The sequence below is a fragment of the Ornithorhynchus anatinus genome, chromosome 17 (assembly GCF_004115215.2).
Source record: "Ornithorhynchus anatinus isolate Pmale09 chromosome 17, mOrnAna1.pri.v4, whole genome shotgun sequence".
Lineage (NCBI taxonomy): Eukaryota > Metazoa > Chordata > Mammalia > Monotremata > Ornithorhynchidae > Ornithorhynchus > Ornithorhynchus anatinus.
Genome location: NC_041744.1, coordinates 1,267,078 through 1,289,779, shown reverse-complemented (window position 1 = coordinate 1,289,779; position 22,702 = coordinate 1,267,078). Strand labels below are relative to the sequence as shown.

General features: G+C 61.7%; 1 protein-coding gene across 1 annotated transcript in view; it reads right to left on the bottom strand.

The window, feature by feature from the left end:
- Positions 1 to 4,296: 4,296 nt before the first annotated feature.
- ATP2A3 (ATPase sarcoplasmic/endoplasmic reticulum Ca2+ transporting 3) overlaps positions 4,297 to 22,702 on the bottom strand; it is a 33,290-nt gene continuing 14,884 nt past the window's right edge. The window contains 16 exon segments of the mRNA XM_029082308.2: positions 4,297 to 6,665; positions 8,519 to 8,637; positions 8,731 to 8,848; positions 9,693 to 9,826; positions 10,410 to 10,495; positions 11,448 to 11,650; positions 12,104 to 12,324; positions 12,719 to 13,054; positions 14,074 to 14,292; positions 15,024 to 15,149; positions 15,763 to 15,894; positions 16,867 to 16,969; positions 17,425 to 17,513; positions 20,033 to 20,500; positions 21,112 to 21,197; positions 22,279 to 22,359. Of these exon segments, the coding sequence (XP_028938141.1) occupies positions 6,083 to 6,665; positions 8,519 to 8,637; positions 8,731 to 8,848; positions 9,693 to 9,826; positions 10,410 to 10,495; positions 11,448 to 11,650; positions 12,104 to 12,324; positions 12,719 to 13,054; positions 14,074 to 14,292; positions 15,024 to 15,149; positions 15,763 to 15,894; positions 16,867 to 16,969; positions 17,425 to 17,513; positions 20,033 to 20,500; positions 21,112 to 21,197; positions 22,279 to 22,359 (3,104 nt within the window). The 3' untranslated portion in view covers positions 4,297 to 6,082.

The following is a 22,702-nucleotide window of genomic DNA, read 5'->3' as shown; positions in this document are numbered from 1 at the left end:
CCGGGGGTCAGGCCGGGAGGGCCGGCCCCCGGCGATGTCCCCTCCAGATGCATTTCCGTTTCAGTGCCCTGGGAGAGGGGAATAGGTGACCGCAGGTGTGGCTGGATCAGGCTTCTCCCGGGAAGAGGGTAGAGCCGTGCCCGCCCTCTGCCAGAGGCAAAGCTGGTGTGGGTGGCGAAGGGCATTCGCAAACATCTAGCATGCTTCCTTTCTTCCCTCCGGCCCCGGGCTCTGCTGCCCCGCCATGGAGATCCCGGTGGGTCCCGGAGCCTACTGACTGGCCCAGCTGGAGCTGCCCGGGCAGTCAACAGGGATTTCTCACTGCATGGCAAAGCCCCAGACGGAGGGAGCCGGACTCCGCCGTCCACTGCCTCATATGGCCCTCCTGTGGCTATTTCTGATCTTTCTTTAAATAATGTTTCCCACCACCCTCGAACGATTCAGGAATTGACTCGTCCCAGAGCATTCATTCATTCATTCCAGGACTGGACTAAGCGACTGGGAGAGTACAATAGAACAATAAACTGACACACTCTCTGCCCACATCGTTCTTAGAGTCTAAAGGGAGAGAAAGACAATATTATAAATAAAGTACGGATACGGACGTAAGTGCTGTGGGGCTGGGGGGGTGGGTGACAAAAAAGGTAGTGAGTCGGTGTCACAGAAAGGAGTGGGAAAAGAGGAAAGGAGGGCTTAGGCAGGGAAGGTCTCTTGGAGGAGATGGGTCTTCAATAATATTTTGAAGGCAGGGAGAGTCATTTTCTATTAGGTACGAGAAAGGAAGCCTTTCCAGGCCAGAGGCAGGATGTGGGGTCCGCAGCGAGATAGATGAGAGCAGGCCGAGGTAGCGCAGTACCCACTGGGCTTCTTGGCCCCGGCTGCCTTCGCTCCTGCAGGAGATGGATCACGTGAACAGACGTCGATCGGGGCTCTAAACACGCAGAGAGACTGACCCCAAGATGGAAAGACCAGAGACCAGCCCCTCCCGGCCTCTCGGTGGAAGCAGTGGGGCCGGGGGCTGGTGGGAAGAGTTGGGGGGCAAGGTGGGGTGAGGGGAGGAGTGCCCCCGGCGTAAGGTTTTGCTAAGTGCTCCTTGGGCAGTGGTCCCAATGTGGAGGGAGACTTGAATGCTCTCACCCTCTTCCCGGGGATCTTCTGCACAGCGTCTCCCTGTCAACCAGAGCCGAAAGGAAAGGGGGGATGGGGAAGCTCACCCTGATCACCATCCCCACCGCCATCAACACGCTAAGAACAGACCGGATGCCCACTGCAGGCAGAGCCCCGGGCCAGGTGTTCAACGCCGGGCCTGTTCGAGGAGACGAGCAGATAAGCGTTTCCTCTCCACGTCGCGGATCCGCCTCTTCCTCACCAACCAAACGGCTCCCACGGCGGCCCGACAACCGATCGTAGCCCGTCTCGACTCCTATCTCAGCCTCTTCGCTGACCTCCCTGCCTCCAGCCTCTCCCTTCTCCAGTCCATACTTTTTAATCAATTCTCGACTCCTATCTCAGCCTCTTCGCTGACCTCCCTGCCTCCAGCCTCTCCCTTCTCCAGTCCATACTTTTTAATCAATGGCTTTTAACCAATGGTACTTTCCTCTGCTATCCAGATCTTCTTTCTAAAATGTCACCTTACGCACGTCTCCCCATACCCCAGAACCCTTCGATTGTTGCCCATCCACCTCACACCAACCGGCAACACCAACCAATAATGTTGGTTTTGTTAAGCGCTTACTATGTGCAGAGCACTGTTCTAAGCGCTGGGGGAGATACAGGGTCATCAGGTTGTCCCACGTGAGGCTCACAGTCTTAATCCCCATTTTACAGATGAGGTCACTGAGGCCCAGAGAAGTGAAGTGACTTGCCCACAGTCACACAGCTGACAAGTGGCAGAATGGGATTTGAACCCACGATAAGCACGAGACACATTTCTTGCTCACGCTGAGCTTCCACTCCAACTGAGAAAGGCAGACAAAAATATCTGCAGAGTAACAAAGGTAAATTTTTGACAGTATAAATTACCATGATTGTATAATAGCATTTATTTATATTAATGCCTGCTTTCCCCCTAGACTGTAAGCTCATTGTGAGCAAAGAAAAGCATGAATTTATATTAATGCCTGCTTTTCCCTAGACTGTAAGCTCAATGTGAGCAAAGAACTCTGTTGTATTATATTCTCAGGCACTCAGTATACTGCTGTGCATAGAGTAAGCGCTCAATAAATAACACTGATTATACCATTGACTGTTGATCTCCGTCAAACACTCGGGTACAGGGCCCTGCGTTTAGTAGGGAGGCAATCGACACCACTGATCGATTTAGAAAAGCAGTGCGGTCTAGTGGATAGAGCACGGGTCCGGGAGTCAGAAGGTAATGAGTTCTAATCCTGCCTCCGCCACTTGTCTGCTGTGTGACTTTGGGCAAGTCACTGCACTTCTCTGTGCCTTAGTTCCCTCAGCTGTAGAATGGGGATTAAGGCTGTGAGCCCTATGTAGGACAGAGACCGTGTCCAACCCAATTTGCTCGTATCCACCCCAGCGCTTAGTACAGTGCCTGGCACATTGTAGTCGCTTAGCAAATTCCACAGTTATTATTATTATTATTATTGATTGACATAAACGGATAACTCCGCATTAGGGATAAGAGAAACAACAGGCCTGGGAGTCAGGAGGTCATGGGTTCTAATCCCGACTCTGCCACATCTGCTGTGTGACCTCGGGCAAGTCACTTCATTTCTCGGTGACTTAATTACCTCATCTGTAAAATGGGGATTGAGACCGTGAGCCCCATGTGGTATAGGGACTGCGTCCAACCCGATTTGCTTATATCCACCCCAGAGCTTAGTACAGTGTCTGGCACATAATAAGCACTCAACAGATATCACAGTTATTATTATTATAAATAACAAAACCAAGTGGACAGATCAATAATTAAGTAATAGACAGGTAAGCCCACTGTGCAGAGTGGCTGAGGGATTTGCCTATATGAGTTGAAGGGGTGAGGAGTTGTCAGGGAGGGCCACCTGGAGGAGGTGACTTTTTTGGAGGGAATGGGTATATAACGTGCCTACCTGCCCCCGCCATTCGAGTGGAAGCTCCTGAAGGCAGAGAACATGTCTTGCGTCGGAGGTCCTCACCGAGTGCTTTAGAACCCTGTTCTGCGGGCTGCCAAGGCCAGTGAATGCCCTTGATTTTCTGGGAGGGTCTTTTCTTGCCCATTTTCCTCCCCTGAGGGCAAAGGGAGCTGTCTGGTCGGCGGTAGGAGGGAAGGAATGCTGCCTTCCTCTCCGCGGCTGCCGGGGAGGATGGGCAGGGGCAGCCGTGGGGTCACTGTGGGTTCACTCCCCAAGAACCCCAGGGGAGCTTCCCTGTGTGTGAGGGGAACGAGGGGAGGATGATCGCCTCGAGCCTGTTTCGGAGCAGAGGCTTCAGGGCACCCAGTGATCGGGTGACCGACCCAGGGACAGAGCCGGTACTCAGTGACACAGTGACCAACCCAGGGGCGGGGGATGGAGGGAGAGGCCCTGCTCGCCTGGGCCACCCTCAACCCAACCCAACTCCACTCTGAGTTCCCGGGAGGGGCACACCTCAGCCAGACCCCCTGCCCACTCTGATCTCCAACGGGGGGTGGGGGTGCCCCCTGAGTCCATAGTCCCCAGGGCCGAAGGAGGGGCACCTCCGAGGGGAGAAGCCACCTGTCACCCAAGGAGGTCCCCTGCAGGAGGGCGGAGGAGCGGGGGCCAGTCCTGAGGGGTGAAGCCATGGGTCACCTGCGGGGTCTCCTGCAGGTGGACAGAGGGGAGGGGGAGATTAGCCCTGAGGAGAGAAGCCCCAGGTCCCCTGAGGGGTTGTCTCTCCCCCCCACCCCCAGGAGAGCCCCCGCGGCGGGCGGCGGCGTCAGCACCCCACTTGGGCTTGTGGCCTGGGCCACCATTGCCTACCCGCTCCCCCACGCTTCCGGTGTGGTGTGCGCGCACCGCGTGGGAGGAGAGGCAGGGGACAGCCTCTTACCCTTTCTGGGCCTCAGTTTCCTCGCTCAGATACCCTCCAGAGGGCTGTGGGGAGGACCAAAAGGACGATAGATGAGAAGCACTTTGGGAAAATAAAGATCGCACCCTGCGGCCCCAAGGAGTTCCTGAGTCGCCTTCAGTCCTGACGGGAGACCTCAGGCCCTCCTGGATAAGAGGGTCCGGGACCCCGGATGAGGGGCGGGGGGTCGTGAGACTGTCAGACGGGATGGGGGATGGGGTGGAGGCAGGCGGAGGGGTCCACTCGAGGGATAAATGCATGCTGACGGCCAAAGGGAGCACACACCAGGAAAACCGTTTTTATTTCCATATTTTCATGAATAGATAACAATCACCTCAGTATTGTGCAAACCCAGCAGGCCACTCCTGTGAAACTACGGCGATGCCCCGCTCCCTCTCCCGCCCCCTCTCTTCTCCACTCCTGTCTGTGGGCACCTTAGCCATCCCCAGGGGCCCCCGAAATACCGCTCTCCTGGAATCCGGTAGAAAACTCCAGTGGGCGCTTCCTCCCCCCTAACCTCCCCGCTCTAAAGTGTAGGGGGCAGAGCAATCCTCGGTCTCTATCATGAGGTTTTGGGGAAGGGTGTCCCCTGTCTCTGCCCAGACCCACGTCGCCCTATCAGCCCTCAGGCCAGAGAGCTCACACCAATGGTGTGAGTCTACTAATGGATCCGGTCCAGGTGATTGAGATGGCCCCAAACCAGAGGGCCACGTTCTTGGGGGTCTTGGGGTCGTCCACTCCGGGTGACCCCTTGCGGTCTCGCCCCTCCTCCTGGCCTGCATTGCGTCCAGCCCCCAGGGTGACCTTTCCTGGGAGCACAGCAGGGGCTGTGGGGAGGGTTGAGGGAGGCATCCAAGTCACTCCCTACTCCCCCCCCCCACTATAAATACAACTAAGAGTATTCCCCTAAGTGGTGAATCGGCTTGGGGAGGGGATGCCCAGGCTGGGGATACCACCATCTCTCCCCACATTCGGTTATGGGAGGGTGGGGGGACATCTCTGTGGAAAAGGATAGTGGCGAGGCTGGGGTCTGACAGCCAGCCCCCTACCCCGTTTCAACGTGAGAGGAGGTGCCGAGCAAGAGATTGATTTAAAAGGATTTGGGGCCCTCTTCCCCTCTCTCCCCCGAATCTCACTGGGCAGGGAAGCAGGAGCCCAGGTGTTTTCTCTTCACTCACTACCAGGGCAGGGAGAAACCCAAAAGCTGCAGAAAGCCTTTTGCCCATTCAGAAAAAAATTTAAAATACATACACATGCATGCACACACACGCACACACACACCGCCCCCTTCCTCCCTCCGCCCGCCAAATCCCACCCTCGCAACACAGTGGTTCTCACTACCCCAGTCTGCTGGGGCCCCTGGCATGCCAGAAGCTGCATCACCTTTTCCAGGTGAGGAAGGGTCATGCCCACTTCTGGGTCTAACCCGCCTCCCCCACCCCTGCCAGAGGGAGACAGAGGCAGGGCGGTCCGGGGCGCTCCGGCCCACCTCGACCTCCCCGTCCCCTCTTCCCTTCCAACCACAGTTCTGGGGTTAGAGAGGCCACTCTTGGCGGTCATCTCCGTTCATCTGCCTCCAAGAGGTCATCGGGATAGCTCCAGGCCTTTCAGCGCAGGGATTTTCCCAGTCTCCCAAGGAATCACCCGTGAGCCCCTTGGCCCAACTCAGCACGTAGGCCTAAAGCGATGGGGGTCCAGTTCCTTGCCGAGAAAATTCCTCCAGAGTTCCCAAACCCCCAACTATTTCTGGAAACAGTGCCCCTTTAGGGAGGCAGGGAGGAGGGACTCAGCGCGGGGAGGCAAGGAATAGGCAGGATGCTGGGAGGAGGGACATAGGAAGGAGGGGGATGAGGGGGACAGGGAGGAGGGGGACAAGGGGGCAGGGAGGAGGAGGTTGTCCACTCCTCTTGACCTCCAGCTGTGGTTTTGCCCCCGGGTGCTGTGGGGGGGAGCAGAGCAGAGGGGAGATTCTCCCCCACCAAATGCACACCCCCCTTACCCAGCAACCCAGTGAAACAGATCCATGGAGCATGAAGGGAACCAGCCTTGTTCTTCAGACACAGAGGGGCAGAGGGAGACACAGGTGGAATGCAGGGAGCCTAGAGAACGAAGTGGGGTCTGCGGGCACCCGCACCCCAGGCCTGCTCCAGTAGGAGAAGGGCCCAGGGCGGGGGTGGGGCAGCCCCAAAAGGTGGCACCTTGCTTGGCAGGGGATGTCCAGCTGAGGGCCAGGACACCCTGCCTGCCAAGCCGATCTCTGGACATCCCCGAGCTCCCAGCGGCCCCCCGTGTGCCCGAGCGGGCAGTCCACGGAGGGCCGGCCTCGTTCACCTCGCCGCCCACACGGAGAGGGTCGTGGGGAGAGAGGCAGTGCCAGAAGGCGGGATGGGTTGGGAGGTGGGGTACTCCAGACCCAGCGGAAGGGACCCCCGGACCCTCCGGAATGCGACGGAATAAAAATACAGGTTTCCCCTCCACTAGGTTGGGCCAGGGACCCCGGGGACCAGCGGCTCGATCTCCGCAGCCCGGCGTGGCTGCCGGGGAATGGGTGCCCTCGGGGGTCTTCGGTGCCACCTGGGCCCCTCAGCGGCTCTGCCAGCTCTGCCGGCCTCCCGGTCACTTTTTGTCCTTCTCCCCTGGAGGAAAGATTCGGAGAGGAAGAGAGCAACTGTGAACTCCCCCGTGCACCCTGAGGGCCGCACTCCAGCCCTGCCCCAGGAAGCCACTGGGAGGGCAGCCGCCGCTTCTCTCTGCTTCGGCACATTCAGTGGATAGTAATAATAATAATAATGATTATTATTATTATGGTGTTTGTCAAGCACTTACTATGTGCCAGGCACTGTACTAAGCGCTAGGGTGGACACAAGCAAATCAGGGTGGACACGGTCCCCTGCCTCACGTGGGGCTCACAGTCTTCATCCTCATTTTACAGATGGATTCACTGGCTGATTGGCTCTGCCCCTTCCTCCCTAAGTGGCCGGTGGCTTCCATACCTTTCCATATGACCAACCCTCCGTCAGCCCCGTGGTCCACCCAGCCTAGACTCTGCCTCCGACATGGACATCAGGATGCTGAGCATAACCCAGGTGCTGGTCACCCTCTTGGACACCCATCCTCAGGGTTGGGGGGGTCTCGCCCGTGACCCAACGCGGACCTTCAAGCACCCCTGACTCTCCCTCTCCGTCTAAGACTGTCACCCAGTTACCCAGCGTGGACCATCTCCCTTCTCCATCCCCCACAGTGGCCCACCGAGGAGGTTCCCTCATCACTGGACCTCCGAGGTGTGCTTTAGCATGCTCTCTCTCTCTCTTTCTTTCCCTATATTCGACCTGTGTAATGTCCAGTGGGAGCAGATTCCATGTGCTCTGACCCCACTGAATGATGGTACCTCCCTTAGATCGGCCCGCAGGCCCTGGGGGCCAGGAGACGGCCCTCTCACTTGCCATTAAAACATGGGCTCTGGTGAGAGTCACCCACCAGCCAGTTGGGAGAAAGAGACTCCTGGAAAGATCAGCCCTGCCTGTGCCCCTCTGCCCCGGCCAGGAACCACCAGAGGCCCCAGAAAGACCGGATGCCTCGTGGTCGTCTGGGCACGGTGCCCACCGGGGTCACTTCCGCTCAAGCTGCTCGTCCCGGCGCCCGGCCCTCCAGGTGCGTCGGCTAACCGGGGCCGACAGGGGTCATCCAGGGAGGGGTCGGTAGGGCATCAGACAGAAAAGCCCCGTGGACCGTTCCCTCAGTCTCCCTACCAAACAGCCCCCAACCCAAACCCCTGGAGTTCACCCCTCAGACCAAGCCCCAGTGTGGCAAAAGCAGGCCCTCGACCCAGGACCTCGTGCTCCTCCTGGAACGCCAAACTCCTCCAGAGACCTTGAGCTCTGCTCCCAGGACCTGAAGCACTCCCCCAGGACCCCAAGCTCCACCCAGGACCCCAGCAGCCCCCGAGCCCTTCCCACATGCCCGCCCCCCTCTGGTCTTTCCCCCATAAATCACAACGGGGAGCTGTGCTGCTGGCAGTGGAGAGGCCAGACTTCCCTAAAAGGCTTCCCGCTGGCCTGGGAACGGTACGCTATCTTGTCTCTCACTCCACTCCATCCTGCGGCAGCCGAGCCTTCGGACGCTGGGATTCCGGACAGATTCCCGACCCCTCGCTGGATGACCCTGGGGGCGGGGCCGGGGGCAGGGGGAGGAGGAGCAGGCGCCGGACCCCTGGACACCAGCGCTGGGGCCCTGTGGACGGGCTCCAACCTTCCCTTTCAATTCCCAGGACAGTGGCCGGAGGGCTCCTTCAGAGGCTCAACGGGGGCGAGAGGTCATGCTGTTTGCTCCAAGCCTCCCGGGAGGGATCTGACCCTTCCCGCCAGATCCAAATTGAGTGTCCGGCCGTGGCTCGTGGAGGTTGGAAGGAGGGAAGGGGGGTTTCCAACAGTTCTGTTGACCAGAGACGGTGGGGTGGGGCCGGTCAGCCAGAGGGAAGGGGTCACCTTACCCTCCCGGTCGCTGGCGAGAGAGGAACTTCAGGCCCTCGTCCAGCAGGATGACCGGGAAGGAGATCTGCATCACCACCAGCCACTGGCCCCAGTTCAAGGGGGTCACCTGGAAGACGAGCTGCAGAGGGGGAGAGGAAGGAAGACAGGCGATGGGTGGCCGGCGGGGGAAGGGGACGGCCGGCAAGGGGAGGGGAAGGCCGGACACACTCACCGGCATGGGCTTGACGTAGAGGATGATGAAGTGCAGGGCCATAGACATCACGATGGCCCCCAGCAGCCACCAGTTGAGCCACGGTGGCATCCGCAACAACGACTGGTTCTCGGAGACGCTGCCAAGGCACAGAGGGACAGGAGTTTGTTGCGGGGGAGCTGGGGGGGAGATGGGCCGCGGAGCTGGGGGGCCGGGGGGCACCCGGAACAGAGCTCGGGGCTGGGGGACGCACTCCCGGGAGCTCCTCGGGAGCACAGTTCGGATCCATTCCCTCCGTGGCTCTTTCCCCGGAGCTCAGTACAGTACCTCCCACACAGCAGGCATTCAGTAAGTACTGCACGGCCTAGTGGATAGAGCACGGGCCTGGGAGTCAGAAGGTCATGGGTTCTAAACCCAGCTCCGCCACTTGTCTGATGTGTGACCCTGAGTCAGTTACTTGACTTCTCTGTGTCTCAGTTCCCTCATCTGTAAAAGGGGAATTGAGACTGTGAACCCCACATGGCAGAGGAACTGTGTCCAACCTGATTTGCTTGTATACAGCACCAAGCACCGTGCCTGGCACGTAGTAAGCGCTTAATAAATACCACCATTATTATTAGTATCATCATTATTATTACTACAGATGGATAGATTGACGGATCGACGTTAGGGGGTAATTGGGAGGTTCTTCCCGGGGACTCCGGGCTGATCTGCAGGCAAGCCTGGTCTACACGATCCCAACTTTTGCAACCCTGAATTCCACCACTCTCTCTGTTTCAAACTAGGGTCTAAAACACAGTCGCCCCCACAAGCCCAGCTCCTGGCCTCCAAAAGACCTCCAAGAAGGCCTGAGGTCAGCGGATCTGCCCTGGGAAGCAACGGGTCCCTCTGGTCAGAGAGGTGAAGCGGCTTTCTCAGAGCTGCCCGGTAAGGTCGTGCCCGGCGGGGCCCAGGCTGCCCTCCCGCCTCCCCGGGGATCGTACCTGTTGAGGGCATTGCACATCTCGATGGTCACCAGCACCGACAGCGCCATGGTGGTGGGGTAGTGGGACTCAAAGACCCCACAGTCCACCCCTTCAAAGAGTGGGTTGTGCTCTGTGCATCTCATGAAGTTTCTCTGCAAAGAGGACAAGGAGACATCCGGGGGCGGGGTTACGGTGGACCAGGGATGTCCAGGGTCATCCCACCTGGACCCCCCCCCCCGACCCACACGCACCCCCACCCAACCGGGGCCCCAGAAACCAAAACTGGGGCAGGGGCTTCCTCGGTTGGTTGGGACGGAGACGACCAGCGGGGGCTTCAGGGGGAAGACCCGCCGGCTCCAGCCCCGGCCCGCCTGTGGGGGGACAGAGCGAGAGTGGAAGGCGAGAGGGCGAGGGACAGTGTGTGGGGTGGGTTCGAGCGTGAGCGCGAGGGCCTGGGTGCCCCACGACCGGGGGTGTGGCGGACCCCAGCCCTGGGCGGATGGCCCGCGACTGGTGGGGGGTCCCGGTGGCCCCAGCGTCGGCCCGCCGCCCTGGCGGCGCCGCCGGCTTTGGGACGGGTGGCAGGAGGCTCCTCCACTGGGAGGGTGGAAGGGCTGAAAGGGGTCACGAAGTCCATCCCCCTGCCTCCGGGTGGGTCCCGGCTACTCTCTCCGGCCCCTGGGACCTTTCCCACGGTGGACTTCCCGGCCCCGCCGTCCGCCCACCCGCTCTCACCAGTTGGTGGAAGGTGACTTGAGGCCCGTCGGCGTCGTACAAGAACCACCAGGTGGCGGCGCCCACCGTGGCCAGCCCCACGTACACTGTGCCCGGGAGACAGAGAGCCGCTTGGCATGGACGGGGTCACGGTTTCATCCGGCCCAGCCCCCGGCCTCAGGGCGGGGACGGTCAGACCGTCCACCCCCACGCCCCGTGGCCTCCCCGACAGAGCTGGGACCGGACCCCAGTCGAGCCCCCAGGCCTCCCCCCACATTCATGGCCCCCCAGCCCCCATCCGCCAGTTCCATTCTGCAGGGAAGGAGGAGGCACGGCGGACTGTCCCCTTCCTCACGTGGGGCGTGGGGAGGACCGAGAGGAATCGAGCCCCTGGAAAGAAATCCCCGGGACCACCTGGGCACATCCCTATCTGGAGCGGTGGCCACTTCGAGACCCTCGGCCCCCGAGAGAGGCCCCCGGGTCAGCCAGGGAGTCAATCCAGCACAGGACTCTATTTCCATCAGAGGAACCTGGGATCTCATTTCTGTGCCTCAGTGATCTCCTCTGTAAAATGGGGATTAAGACTGTGAGCCCACGTGGGACATGAACTCTGTCCTATCTGATCAGCTTATATCTACCACATCGATTAGTGCAGTGCCTGGCACGTAGTAAGTACTTAACGAGACCATGAAAACACACAAAAAGGCTACCGGTTGTCCTCCTGGACACCCGCCCTCGTGGTTAGGGTCGGTCCGCCCGACACCCCCGACTCTCCCCCGGTGACCCAGCACAGACCACGTGACACCCCTAAATCTCCTCTAGCGACTCATCGTGGACCATGCAACACCCCTGACTCTCCCCTCCCCAGCCCCGCCTGGGTAGATGGGTCAGAAGAGGGGTGACTTTTCAGCTTCAGACCCCCACGGGTCTCCAGCACCAGTGTGGATGGCAGGATCCCAGCCCTCCAGCCCAGGATGGTCTCCCCACCGTGGCTCCCCGGGCCACGGCCTCCCTCCCGTGGGCCTCTCAGCTTCCAGGCCACCCCCCGGTCCCTCTCACCCCCGACTGCCAGGTAGCGGAAGAGGAGCCAGCCGCTGATGAGGGGCTCCCGGGGGTCGCGGGGCTTCTTCGCCATGATGTCCAGGTCGGGAGGGTTGAAGCCCAGGGCCGTGGCCGGCAGCCCGTCGGTCACCAGGTTGACCCACAGCAGCTGGACGGGGATCAGGGCCTCGGGCAACCCCAGGACGGCCGTCAGGAAGATGCTGAACGCGGAACCGGCCGGGAGGTCAGGGGTCCAGCTTGGGCTTCTCCCAGTTCAGGACCCTCCCCACCGTACCCCGATGGCAGAAATGGCCTGAGGGCACGGATCGACCCAGTGGGGCTCCAGCCGGCCTGGGGCCACATCCATCCATCAGTCGATCGGTCATATTTATCGTCTGTGCTACATCACCCGGATCCATGCATTGGCCTGACGGTAGCTGAGACACTGACCCTAGCCCCACCCAGCATCCTAAAGCCCTCTCCTCTGGGAGGCCTTCCCAAGTTGGCACCGCCGGGCCCTGCCCTCCTCTCCCTCCTGGACCCCTCGGCCAGGCCCCACCCACCGGGGCCAGGGGAGGGAAGGCTCGGAGGCCCCCGGCGGCGCCTCGGGGGCGGCGGGCGGACGGGAGGACCGGGAGCCCGCGGGGGACGGCCGGTTGGGCGGCCAGACTCACCAGACCACCTCGCCGACGTTGGAGGAGATGAGGTAGCGGATGAACTGCTTCATGTTGTTGTAGATGGCGCGGCCCTCTTCCACGGCCGCCACGATGGTGGAGAAGTTGTCATCCGACAGCACCATCTCCGCCGCCGACTTGGCCACCGCCGTGCCGGACCCCATGGCGATGCCGATCTCCGCCCTCTTCAGCGCCGGGGCGTCGTTCACACCGTCACCCGTCTGCCGGGGGAGCAAGGGGTGCCGTCAGGGCTGGGGGATGTTTTCGGGACGCCAACCCGTCACTCGCATCTTCCCCAGGCCCAGTCCTCCGCGCTGCACACGGCGGGCTCTCAGTTCAGTGCTCTGCACGCTCCAAGCGTCCAGTACAGTGCTCTGCACTCATCAAGCGTCCAGGAAGTGCTCTGTACCCAAGAGGCTCAGTGACCGTCGACGATGATGGTGACCGTCCAGTCTTTCACCACACCTAACCTTCCCACAAATGTCCCGCACCCGGCCCCAAGAGAGGGGACCGCTGGGGGTGAGGCGGGGCCGTGGGTGGGGTGACCCCCTCGCCCCGCCCGGTCCCCCCCGGCCGGCAGCTGGAGGGGGACGGGCACGACCCCCGGGCTCGCACCATGGCGGTGATCTCGTGGAAGGACTGCAGGTACTCGACGATCTTGGACTTGTGGGCGGGCTCCACACGGGCGAAGCAGCAGGCCGACCCGCAGGCGCGTCGCTGGTCCTCCGGCGTCAGGTCGTCGAACTCACGGCCGGTGAAGGCCCGGCCGTCCGCCTCCTCCGTCTGGGACAGGATGCCGATGCGCCGGCAGACGGCCACGGCCGTGGCCTTGTTGTCCCCGGTGATCATGACCACGCGGATGCCCGCCTGGCGGCACAGCTCGATGGACGCGCTCACCTCCTGGCGCGGGGGGTCCAGCATGCCCACGCAGCCCACCAACGTCAGCTGGCTCTGCCGGGATCGGGGGGAGTGGCTGGGGTCAGCTGGATGCCCCACCCGGCTCCCCACCCTCCTCCCCATCAATCTCCCCCCCCCCCCCGGGGGGTGTCTGCAGCCGCCCCAGGCCTCTCTGAGCCCTCCGGTCCTCGCTCCCCAGACTCTGGCTGATGCCAGCCGGCTGAACGCCGTTCTTACCGCTGGGGGGATGGAGCGAGCGTGTGAGTGTGTGTGCGTCTGTGTCTGCCTGTCTCCAGCCCAGGCTGGCAGCTCCTCCGGGGCAGATGGGCTCAATTCCCTCTACCAAACTGCCTCGGGAGGTTAAACAAGGCAGGCGCGCGGCATTGCTTGTGCCCAATACAGTCCTCTGCACCCCAGGAGGTACCCAGCACCGCACCGTGTACCCAGAAGACGTCCAGCGTAGTGCCCTACACAGAGATGCCGTGGGGGGAGGCGGTGGGTGCTCTGACCACCCGAGAGACCGGGCGAGGACTCTGTAATGATTACGATATTATTATTATGGTACTTGTTAAGCACTTCCTATGTGCCAAGCACCGTTCTCAGCAGTAAGATAGATACAAGTTAATCAAGTCGGGCACAGTCCCTGTACCACATGGGGCTAATCCCCTTATCCCCATTTTACAGATGAGGTAACTGAGGCCCAGAGAAGTGAAAGTAATTTGCCCAAGGTCACACGGCAGACGTGTGGCGGCGGCGGGATTAAAACGCGGGTCTTTCCGACTCCTGGGCTGGTGCTCTATCCACCGAGCCGTGCCCCTCGTATCCCACTCCCAGGGGAAAGGAGGAAGAGGAGAGGGAGGAAGAGGAGGCGAAGAGGGAGAAGGCTGTGGGGGCAGGAAGGGCAGGGGGAAGGGGAGGCAGCCAGCCTGGAAGTCCTTGAGCCTGTTGTATTGTTCTATCGGACTCTCCCGGCGGTTAGTCCAATGCCCCTCCGGCCAGTAAGCGCTCAATGAATACCCCGGCTTGACTGATTTGGTGGGGAAGCGGGCCCCCCCCCCCCCCGGAGTCCTCACCTCGTAGGTGGCGAACTGGGAGGCGTCCTCCAGCTGCATCTCCTCCCTCCTGGGCGGGGCGTCGCGGGTGGCCAGCGCCAGGCAGCGCAGGGTGTCGCTGCCCGTGCCCCACGCCCGGATGCGTGCCAGGACGGTCTCCCGCACCGTGCCCGTGAGCGGGACCGTGTGGCTGCCCACCCTCACGTACCTGCAGCGCTCGATCACACTCTCGGGGGCTCCCTGTCGATCGGAGCGAGGGGCCAGCTCAGCGCGGGGCTGGGGGCTGAGGGTCTCGCGTCACGCCCACGCCCCCTTGACCCCGAGGCCCATCCTCATCTAGACCCAGCCCCCCGGCCCTCTCCGGTGCCCAGGACGCCGGGGAGTCAGCCGGAGCGGATCGGGTGGGTGGACGACCCTGGCCTCGCTTGCCACTCGCTCCCACCTCAGAGCACTTATCACTGTGCCGCCGGGGCCTCGTCATAATAATAATAATCGGGATGTTTGTTAAGTGATTACTATGTGGCAGGCACTGTATACTAAGCGCTGGGGCGGATGCAGGAAAATCGGGTTGGACACCGTCCCTGTCCCACGTGGGGCTCAGTCTCACTCCCCATTTACAGATGAGGGAACTGAGGCCCAGACAAGCAAAGTGACTTGCCCGAGGTCACACAGCAGGCAAGTGGAGGAGCCGGGATTACATCGCCTGGCACACAGTAGGTGCTTAACGAATACCAGAATGATTCTTATTATGTAGTCCCGGGAGCTTGGGGGGAGAACTGTGCAGGTGTGGGTGCCCCGGGGGCTCCCAGCCTCTGGGTCACAAGCTCCCACCTCCCCCCTTCCCCCTGCAGCCTTGCAGACCCTGGTTGGGGGCAGGCAAGGGGGCAGGGGACTCAGGACCTGAGCTGGGCCAGGCCCCTCTGGCCCTCCACCGGCCCCGCGCCACCGCCCCCCCGGCGCCCCGGCTCTACCTTCACGAACATCTTGCTGCTGGAGTTGGAGGGGCTGGGCCTGGTGGGCGTGCAGTAGACAGACATGGACTTGCGGTCCCGGGAGAACTCCAGGGTGAACTCCTTCCGCATCAGCTGTCGGATCACCTGCAGGGGAGAGCACGGGGTGGGGGGGGGAGAGGGTGGGTCAGAGGCGGGGGAGGGGGCCGCAGGGGGGCCGCACCTTCGCTTCGCCGTACCCCGGGAGGGGGTGGGAGGGGGAGAACTTGGGGAATAGCCAGCCCTTCCACTAAGGCCTAACAGCGTTCTGGATCTGGTCGCGGGAGAGGAAAAGGGACAGGGAGGGAAGGGAAATGATAGCGCTTAGCACCGTGCTCCGCACACAGTAAACGCTCAGTAAATACGATTGACTGAATCGGGGCTAGGAAAGATGGGAGGGGGCTGGTGGTCTGGAGAGCCGCTGAGCCCCTGGCTCCCCAGAGGGCCCCGGCTGAACCTCTGGGCCTCAGTTTCCCCACCTGTGGGAACGCTACTCCTGCTCGAGAGCGACAAGGCCGACAGGAGGCAGGATGGCTTAATGGGCAGAGTGCAGGGCAGGTGTCCGGAGGCTCGGCTTCTAGACCCTGCCCTACCGCTGGGTCTCCTGAGGTGAGAAACGTCACCCCTGTCTGTCTCGGTTTCCTCCTCGACACAGTACCTAGTACGCACTGACTCAATGCCTAAAAGAAGGGTGGACCGCTCCTCCCCCAGCCCCTCTCACCGAGTTGGAGGCGCTGGCCCGCTCCACTTCGGTGAGGGACCGGAGGTCCGTGTCGAACACGTTCATCTTCTCCACCAAGCACGTCAGCGCCGTTTCCGTGGCCTCCCCGACCTTCTCGTACACTTTCTTGGCCTGGGTGGGCGGGAGGCACTGACCTTCAGGGAGGCCCAGGGTGGGCCGTGGGGGACGAGGGTCTGAGCTCCTCTCCCGGAGGGAGGGAGAGCCGGTGGGCCGTGCCCCCTCTGACCAACAGGTGCGGGGGAATCCGCGGAGAGCGAGCAAAAACCCCGGCCTCTCCCAGAGGTCTTCCCCGGCGTCGTCTGGGGGTTCTCCACGACTAGTACACCTATACGCCCATACATCTGCACACATACACACGTGCACACCGCATGTACTCATGCGATGGGTCGACCGATCGTATTTATCGAGGGCTTACTGTGCGCAGAGCACCGTACCAAGCGCTTGGGAGAGGACGGCACAATATAACAGACACGTTCCCTGCCCATAGGCAGCTTACAGTCTAGAGGGGGAGGCAGATATTAATATAAATGAATAAATTATGGATTTAGGGCTGTGAGGCTGGGGCGGGGGTGGTAAATAAAGGGAGCGAGTCAGGGTGATGCAGATGGGAGCAGGAGAAGAGGAAAGGAGCGTTTAATCAGGGAAGGCTTCTCGGAGGAGCCGTGCCTTCAATAAAGCTTCGAAGGAGGGGAGAGGAATTGTCAGTCGAAAATGAGGAGGGAGGGCATTCCAGGCCAGAGGCGGGACGTGGGCGAGAGGTCAGCGGCGAAATAGATGAGATGGAGGTACAGTGAGGAGGTTGGCATGAGAGGAGCAAAGCGTGCGGGCGGGTTGTAGGAAGAGAGCAGAGAGGTGAGGCAGGAGGGGGCAAGGGGACCGACTGTTTTAAAACCAGTGGTGAGGAGTTCCTGTTTGACGCAGAGGTGGATGGGCAACCATGCACACACAAACACCTCCAGACTAGAGTGTTTGAGCACACACGTGCACACACACACACACACGCACCCGACACACCTCCTCTCCCCCCCAAGCACTGCGGACGTGCCCACCCGCAGGCAAGTGCCCGCAGAGAGGCACACGCACCTCGTTGTAGTCCAGAGAGGAGTCATTGCAGAGGGCGCAGATGGTGGCCACCTCCATGAGCCCGTCAAATTGCCCGCAGCGCACCGGCACACCGTCCTTCAGCCTGCGGCCGGGACCGGGGGAGGACCGGGTTACTGCTAATCCTGTGGCACGTGGGCCTCCCCCCCATCTCCCCCCGGCCCTGCCCTAAGGAGGGGGAAAGGACCCTGAGAGCGAGACTCAGATGGCTGCGTGTGTTTGTGTGTGTGTGTGTGTTTGTGTGTGTGTGTGCGCGCACCAGGCCCAGCCTCTACCTACAGTTGCACAGCTGGGGTTCAGCAGGAGGAGGGGAGGGAGGAGGAAGAGGAGGGAGAGGGGAAGAAGGGAGATGAGGAGGGAGCGGAAAAGGAGAAGGAAGGGGAGGAATCTCTTCAGGCCTGGTGTCTGCGAGTTTCTAGGGTGGAGTGTCCGACGGGCCGCCTTCCCTGGCTCCTAGGCCTCTGTCCCCTCCCCCCCATCCTCCAGAGCCCCAGCGGTCCCCTCGGCCCCCAGCCCCAGCCCGGACTCCTTCCCACGCACACAAGGCCCTCGGGGGCATAGGTGGAGCCGGTGATGCTGAACTCGTGCAGGCTGCAGTCCTGCTCCGTGACCTTGTCCAGGATGAACATCTGCGGAGAGATCACGGAGGGGACGTTAGAGGCCGGGGCCCGGGTTGCACCTAACCCTAACCCTAATCCCCGTCTGCCTGTCCGTCCCTGCTGCCCCTCGCTTCTCCGCACTGCTCGTCCCCACCGCCCCTGGCCCGCCACTGTCCATCCCTAAGGCACTCCTTTCCATCCCGACTCTCCCGCAGGGATCAAGCACAGACCATCCACCACCCTTGACTCTCCTCACTGACCCAGCATGGACCATCCAACATTCCTGACTCTCCCCTCTCCATCCTTGACCTTCCCTCAGGGACCAAGCATGGACCATCCCATACCCCTGACTCTCCCCTCTTCTTCCCTGCCTCTCCTGCAGGGAAGCAACAGGGACGTTCGTCTGTGGTCTACCCGACGCCCCCAGGACCTCGCTGAACCTCTAACGTAAGCCTCCACCGGCCCCAAGCAAAAGCTGCCTGGGCCAGGCCAAGAGGAGGACACCCCAGGGTCTTGGCCAGATTTTCATGGCCAACGTCCCCCGGCCCCCGGGAAGCTTTCCAGGGCTCGGCTCATCTCTACCCTCCACTTATGGCCGCCTCAGAGGAATTACGCCAGGGTCAGTCCAGCAAGCCCAAGAGCTAGAGAACTTAATAATAGTAATTACGGTATTTGTTAAGTGCTTACTCTGTGCCAGGCACCGTACTAAGCACTGGGGTGGATACAAGCAAATTGGGTGGGACACGGTCCCTGTCCGCTATGGGGCTCACAGTCTCGATCCCCATTTTACAGATGAGGTAATTGAGGCACAGAAAAGTGAACTGGCCTGCCCAAGGTCACACAGCAGACAAGTGCCAGAACCTGGATTAGAACCCATGACCTTCTAACTCCCGGACCCATGCTCTACCCGCTACGCCATGCTGCTTTTCAAACTTAAATGCGGGTAAGCACACAAACATACAAGCGTGTAGCATGGGCTTGCTTGAACAAGCCACGGAGGACGTGTGCACGAGCACATGCCTCCTGTGTGACTCCGAGCAAGTCACTTCACTTCTCTGGGCCTCAGTTACCTCCTCTGTAAAATGGGGATTAAGACTGTGAGCCCCATGTGGGACAGGGACCTTGTCCAACCTGATGATCTTGAATCTACCCCAGTGCTCAGAATAGTGTTTGGCACTCAGTAAGCGCTTAACAAGTACCATAATTGTAATGATAATAATAATTATTATTATCCCATGGTCCAAGCGTGGGCTCAAGTAATGCTTCTTTCCATTCCAAAGGTATCCCGCCCGCCCGTCGCCCTGGAAGATGGGTCGGCTTCTCCCCAGCCCATCCCCTCCAGCCTCCTGCAGCGGTTACAAATCAGTGCTTTGCCTAAGCTCAGTGAGGTTGGCTGGGCCCTGACCTTGTCCTCCGGGGCTTCCGGCTCCTCCGAGCGGAGGGCGGGGGCGCGGGGTCCCCGGGGCGGGGAGCCCCTGGGAATTCCCGTCACTGGAGAGGTTCCCCACCCTCCCGGAGTCCCGCTTTCCCACGTCACCGTCTGCAGCCGGGACGGCCGGTCCCCGGTCCCGGCCGGCGGGCGCGGGCCACGAGGGAGGGGCCGCCCAGTTGCCCAGCGTCAATATTGACCCAAGCCACCAGGAACCAGGATCTGCCGCCCACCTCCGCCCTCGTGCCAGCCAGCTGGGCTCCCCAGGGGAACTCCCTCCTGTTAAAGGTTAACCCAGGCCATCTGCGCCAGCCTTCTGCTGCCCCACTGATACTCCCTTGCAGTCGGACGGACCCTTGGTCGACCCTGGGAGGCAGAGAGAAGCAGGGATAGATCTCCCCATTTCACAGACGGGGAAAGGGAGGCCCCGAGAGGTTCAGGGAATTGCCCGGGGTCACCCAGCAGGTGGAGCAGGGACTCGAACCCAGGTCTCCCCCAGAGAAGCAGCATGGCTCAGTGGAAAGAGCACGGGCTTTGGAGTCAGGGCTCATGAGTTCGAATCCCAGCTCTGCCACTTGTCGGCTGTGTGACTGTGGGCGAGTCACTTAACTTCTCTGTGCCTCAGTTCCCTCATCTGTAAAATGGGGATTAAGACTGTGAGCCCCACGTGGGACAACCTGATTCCCCTATGTCTACCCCAGCGCTTAGAACAGTGCTCGGCACATAGTAAGTGCTTAACAAATACCAACATTATTATTATTATTATGACCCAGCAAGGAGTATTCCTCCACTATAAATTTATCCAAATGAGGAAGGAGGTGGAAACAGAAGAGGAGGAGGCAGAAGGAGGACGAGGAGGAGGAGGAGGTGCAGATTCTGGGATGACAGGAGGAGAAAGAGAAGATTCAGAGAGGAGGGGGAGGGGACTTGGGGAGGGTGATAATAATTATAATAATAGGCTGTAAGCTTAGGAGAAGGAGGTTTAGGGAGGAAAGGAGGAGGTGACTGGGGAGGCTGAGAGGATGAAGGGGAGGAGAGAGGAAGTCAGGAAGGATGGGAGGAGGAGCAGGAGGAGCAGGAAGAGGAGGAGGAGGGAGGAGCCACGGGCACAGGGGCTCACCCGGCTCACAGACATCTGATTGGTGGTCAGGGTGCCGGTCTTGTCGGAGCAGATGACCGAGGTGCAGCCCAGCGTCTCCACGGAGGGCAGGCTCCGGACGATGGCGTTCTTCTTGGCCATGCGGCGGGTGCCCAGGGCCAGGCACGTGGTGATGACGGCCGGTAGGCCCTCGGGGATGGCGGCCACGGCCAGGGCCACGGCGATCTTGAAGTAGTAGACGGCGCCTCGCGGCCAGGAGCCGCCGTGGACGGGGTCGCCGAAGTGGCCGATGTTGATGATCCACACGGCCGCGCACACCAGCGAGATGACCTTGGACAGCTGACGGCTGAACTCGTCCAGCTTCTGCTGCAACGGCGTCCGCTCCGCCCCGGACCCGGCCACCATCTGGTCCCGGATCTTGCCGATCTCCGTGCGGATGCCCGTGGCGACCACCACACCCGTCGCCTTGCCCGCGGCGACATTGGTGCCCTGTGGGCCGGCAGGAAGGGTGGGTCACTGGACCGCCCACGATAAGTCGCTGTCCTTGGGGGAGGGGTCTACACCGGCCTGGGGCTCCCACCCGGGGCCTGCCGGGGCTCTGCTCCGGGGAAGGCCCTCCCTGTGCCCCCTCTCCCAAAGGGTGCCCCAGACCCCCAGTTCGGATCGGCTGGTCCTCTCAGGCTGGGGAGACCCGGACTCATTGGCACAGAAAGCCTGGCCGGTGCAGGATGTAGTAGTCATGTCCCCTGCCCTCCTTCCAGGAAGTGGCAGTCATGTCCTCTGCTGGCGGGGAGGCATGGATGGAGGTGAGGGCCTGGGGGGGGCACGGTGAGGGGTGCCAGGTGCTGTCACATCCCGTCCCGATAGCCGGAGGGGCAGCTTCTCACCCGGGGCCCAGCCCTCTCGCCCAGGGGGATGCCGCCACCGGGCCCGGGTCTCAGACTGGAGTCCGAGTCGGACCCGGGACCCTCGTTGTGGGAGCCGGGGCAAGGGGGTCGCTCACTCCGATCACCGCTCACCCGCCTGTGGGGAGGGAGGGAGAGCAGGTGGGGCCGCGGGGAGGTGTGGCCGGGGGGCTCGGGGGCCGGAGGGGCACTTACCGAAAACAGCATGTTCCTCTTGTCCTGGTTGACGGCGCGGGGGTCGGGGATGGGGTCCGCGTGCTTGGTCACCGACACGGATTCACCTGCTCGGGCACCCAGGCGGCGAGATCGGGGTCAGGAGACCACCGACCACCCTCCCCGCACCGGGCCCCGCGGGCTCCCCCAACTCCCACCCAGACAGCCGAAAGCCTCCCCGTGACCCCCCGCCCAGCCTGCCGGCAGCAACCCCCAAACCCAACTCCGCCCGGCCGGCTGGCAGGGCCCCACAGGGTCCAGATGGAAACCCCCGTTCAGTCAGGGAGTCTGCATGGAGACCCCTGATCTGGCCCCCCCTTCCCCACTCGTGCCTTCATTGTTTCTGGCCCCCGCGCCTCACCCCCTCATGCTCTCCCTGTCTCTGTCTCTGGCCGCCCCCTCAGCCATCTGTCAGGATCGGGGGGCTGTGCCCCTGAATGTTGGGTTCCTGGGGCGCCTGTGCCAACGGCAGCTCCGCTGAGGGCGGAGGCCAACGGCTGACAGGCCCAGGCCTAGCACCGGTGGCCCGCCTGCACGCTGGCTCCTTCCCTCGCTTCGGAGGTCAGACCGGCTGAGAGCCCAGCAGCCATCTAGCAGCAGGGTCAGATGACCTCTGCCCAGGGAGAGGGCAGATCGCCAGGAAGCCGAACTCCTGGGGGAGTCCGCGGGAACTGGTGGCACCTGGGGTGATCTCACCAAAGTGCAGGGCAGAGTTGGCTCTGCTCCTCCCCGTCTTGGTAAAGTGGAGGGGGTGCTCCTCCCCGCCCCCCCTACCCACTTTCCAGACTAGCGGGGGTGGAACAGTCGTTTAGACTGTAAGCCCGTTATCGGGCAGCGACTGTCTCTATCTGTTGCCGAACTGTACATTCCAAGCACTTAGTACGGTGCTTTGCACATAGTAAGCACTCAATAAATACTATTAAACGAATGAATACCGGCCCCTGTTCAGCCCGGCCCCTGAGCGGCCCGGCTGTGGACAGATGCAGACCGAATAAGGGGCACAGGCCTCGTTCTCCTTGCCTGGCCTGACCACCCCCCCCCCCCACCTTCCCAGACAGCTCAGCGTCACCCCCGGCCCTACCTGGAGGCCCTCGCTCCTCCCCGCCCTGGCTGGACCCCGATCCTCTCCCTCCCGCACCGGGCCTTCACCTGTGAGGATGGACTGGTCCACTCTCAACGTGGTGGACTTGACCTCGATGATGCGGATGTCGGCCGGGACCTTGTCACCAACTGGAGGGCGAGGGAGAGGCAGAGGCCCCGTTGAGGCTGGGGCGTGTCCCCTGGCCGAGGTCCGCTGGCCGAGTCCGGCGGTGGCCAGAGGCTGAGCGTCTCCGTTTCCCCGCCCCAGTGGCCAGGATGGAAGTTCCCTCGGCCCGGCCACACCTGGTCCCCGGTCCTCACCGCGCCGCCTCTGACGGGGGCTGGCTCGGGCAGGGCAACCTGGGTGCGGGGAGGAACCAGGAGCCCTCTGCCCTCCTGGGCTGCCAGAGGTGAGGCCCCTGCCCCCCACCATCCGGAAATGCATCAGCGGTTTGTCTGCTGCCTGGGGGAATTGGCCCCAGACCCCAGGACC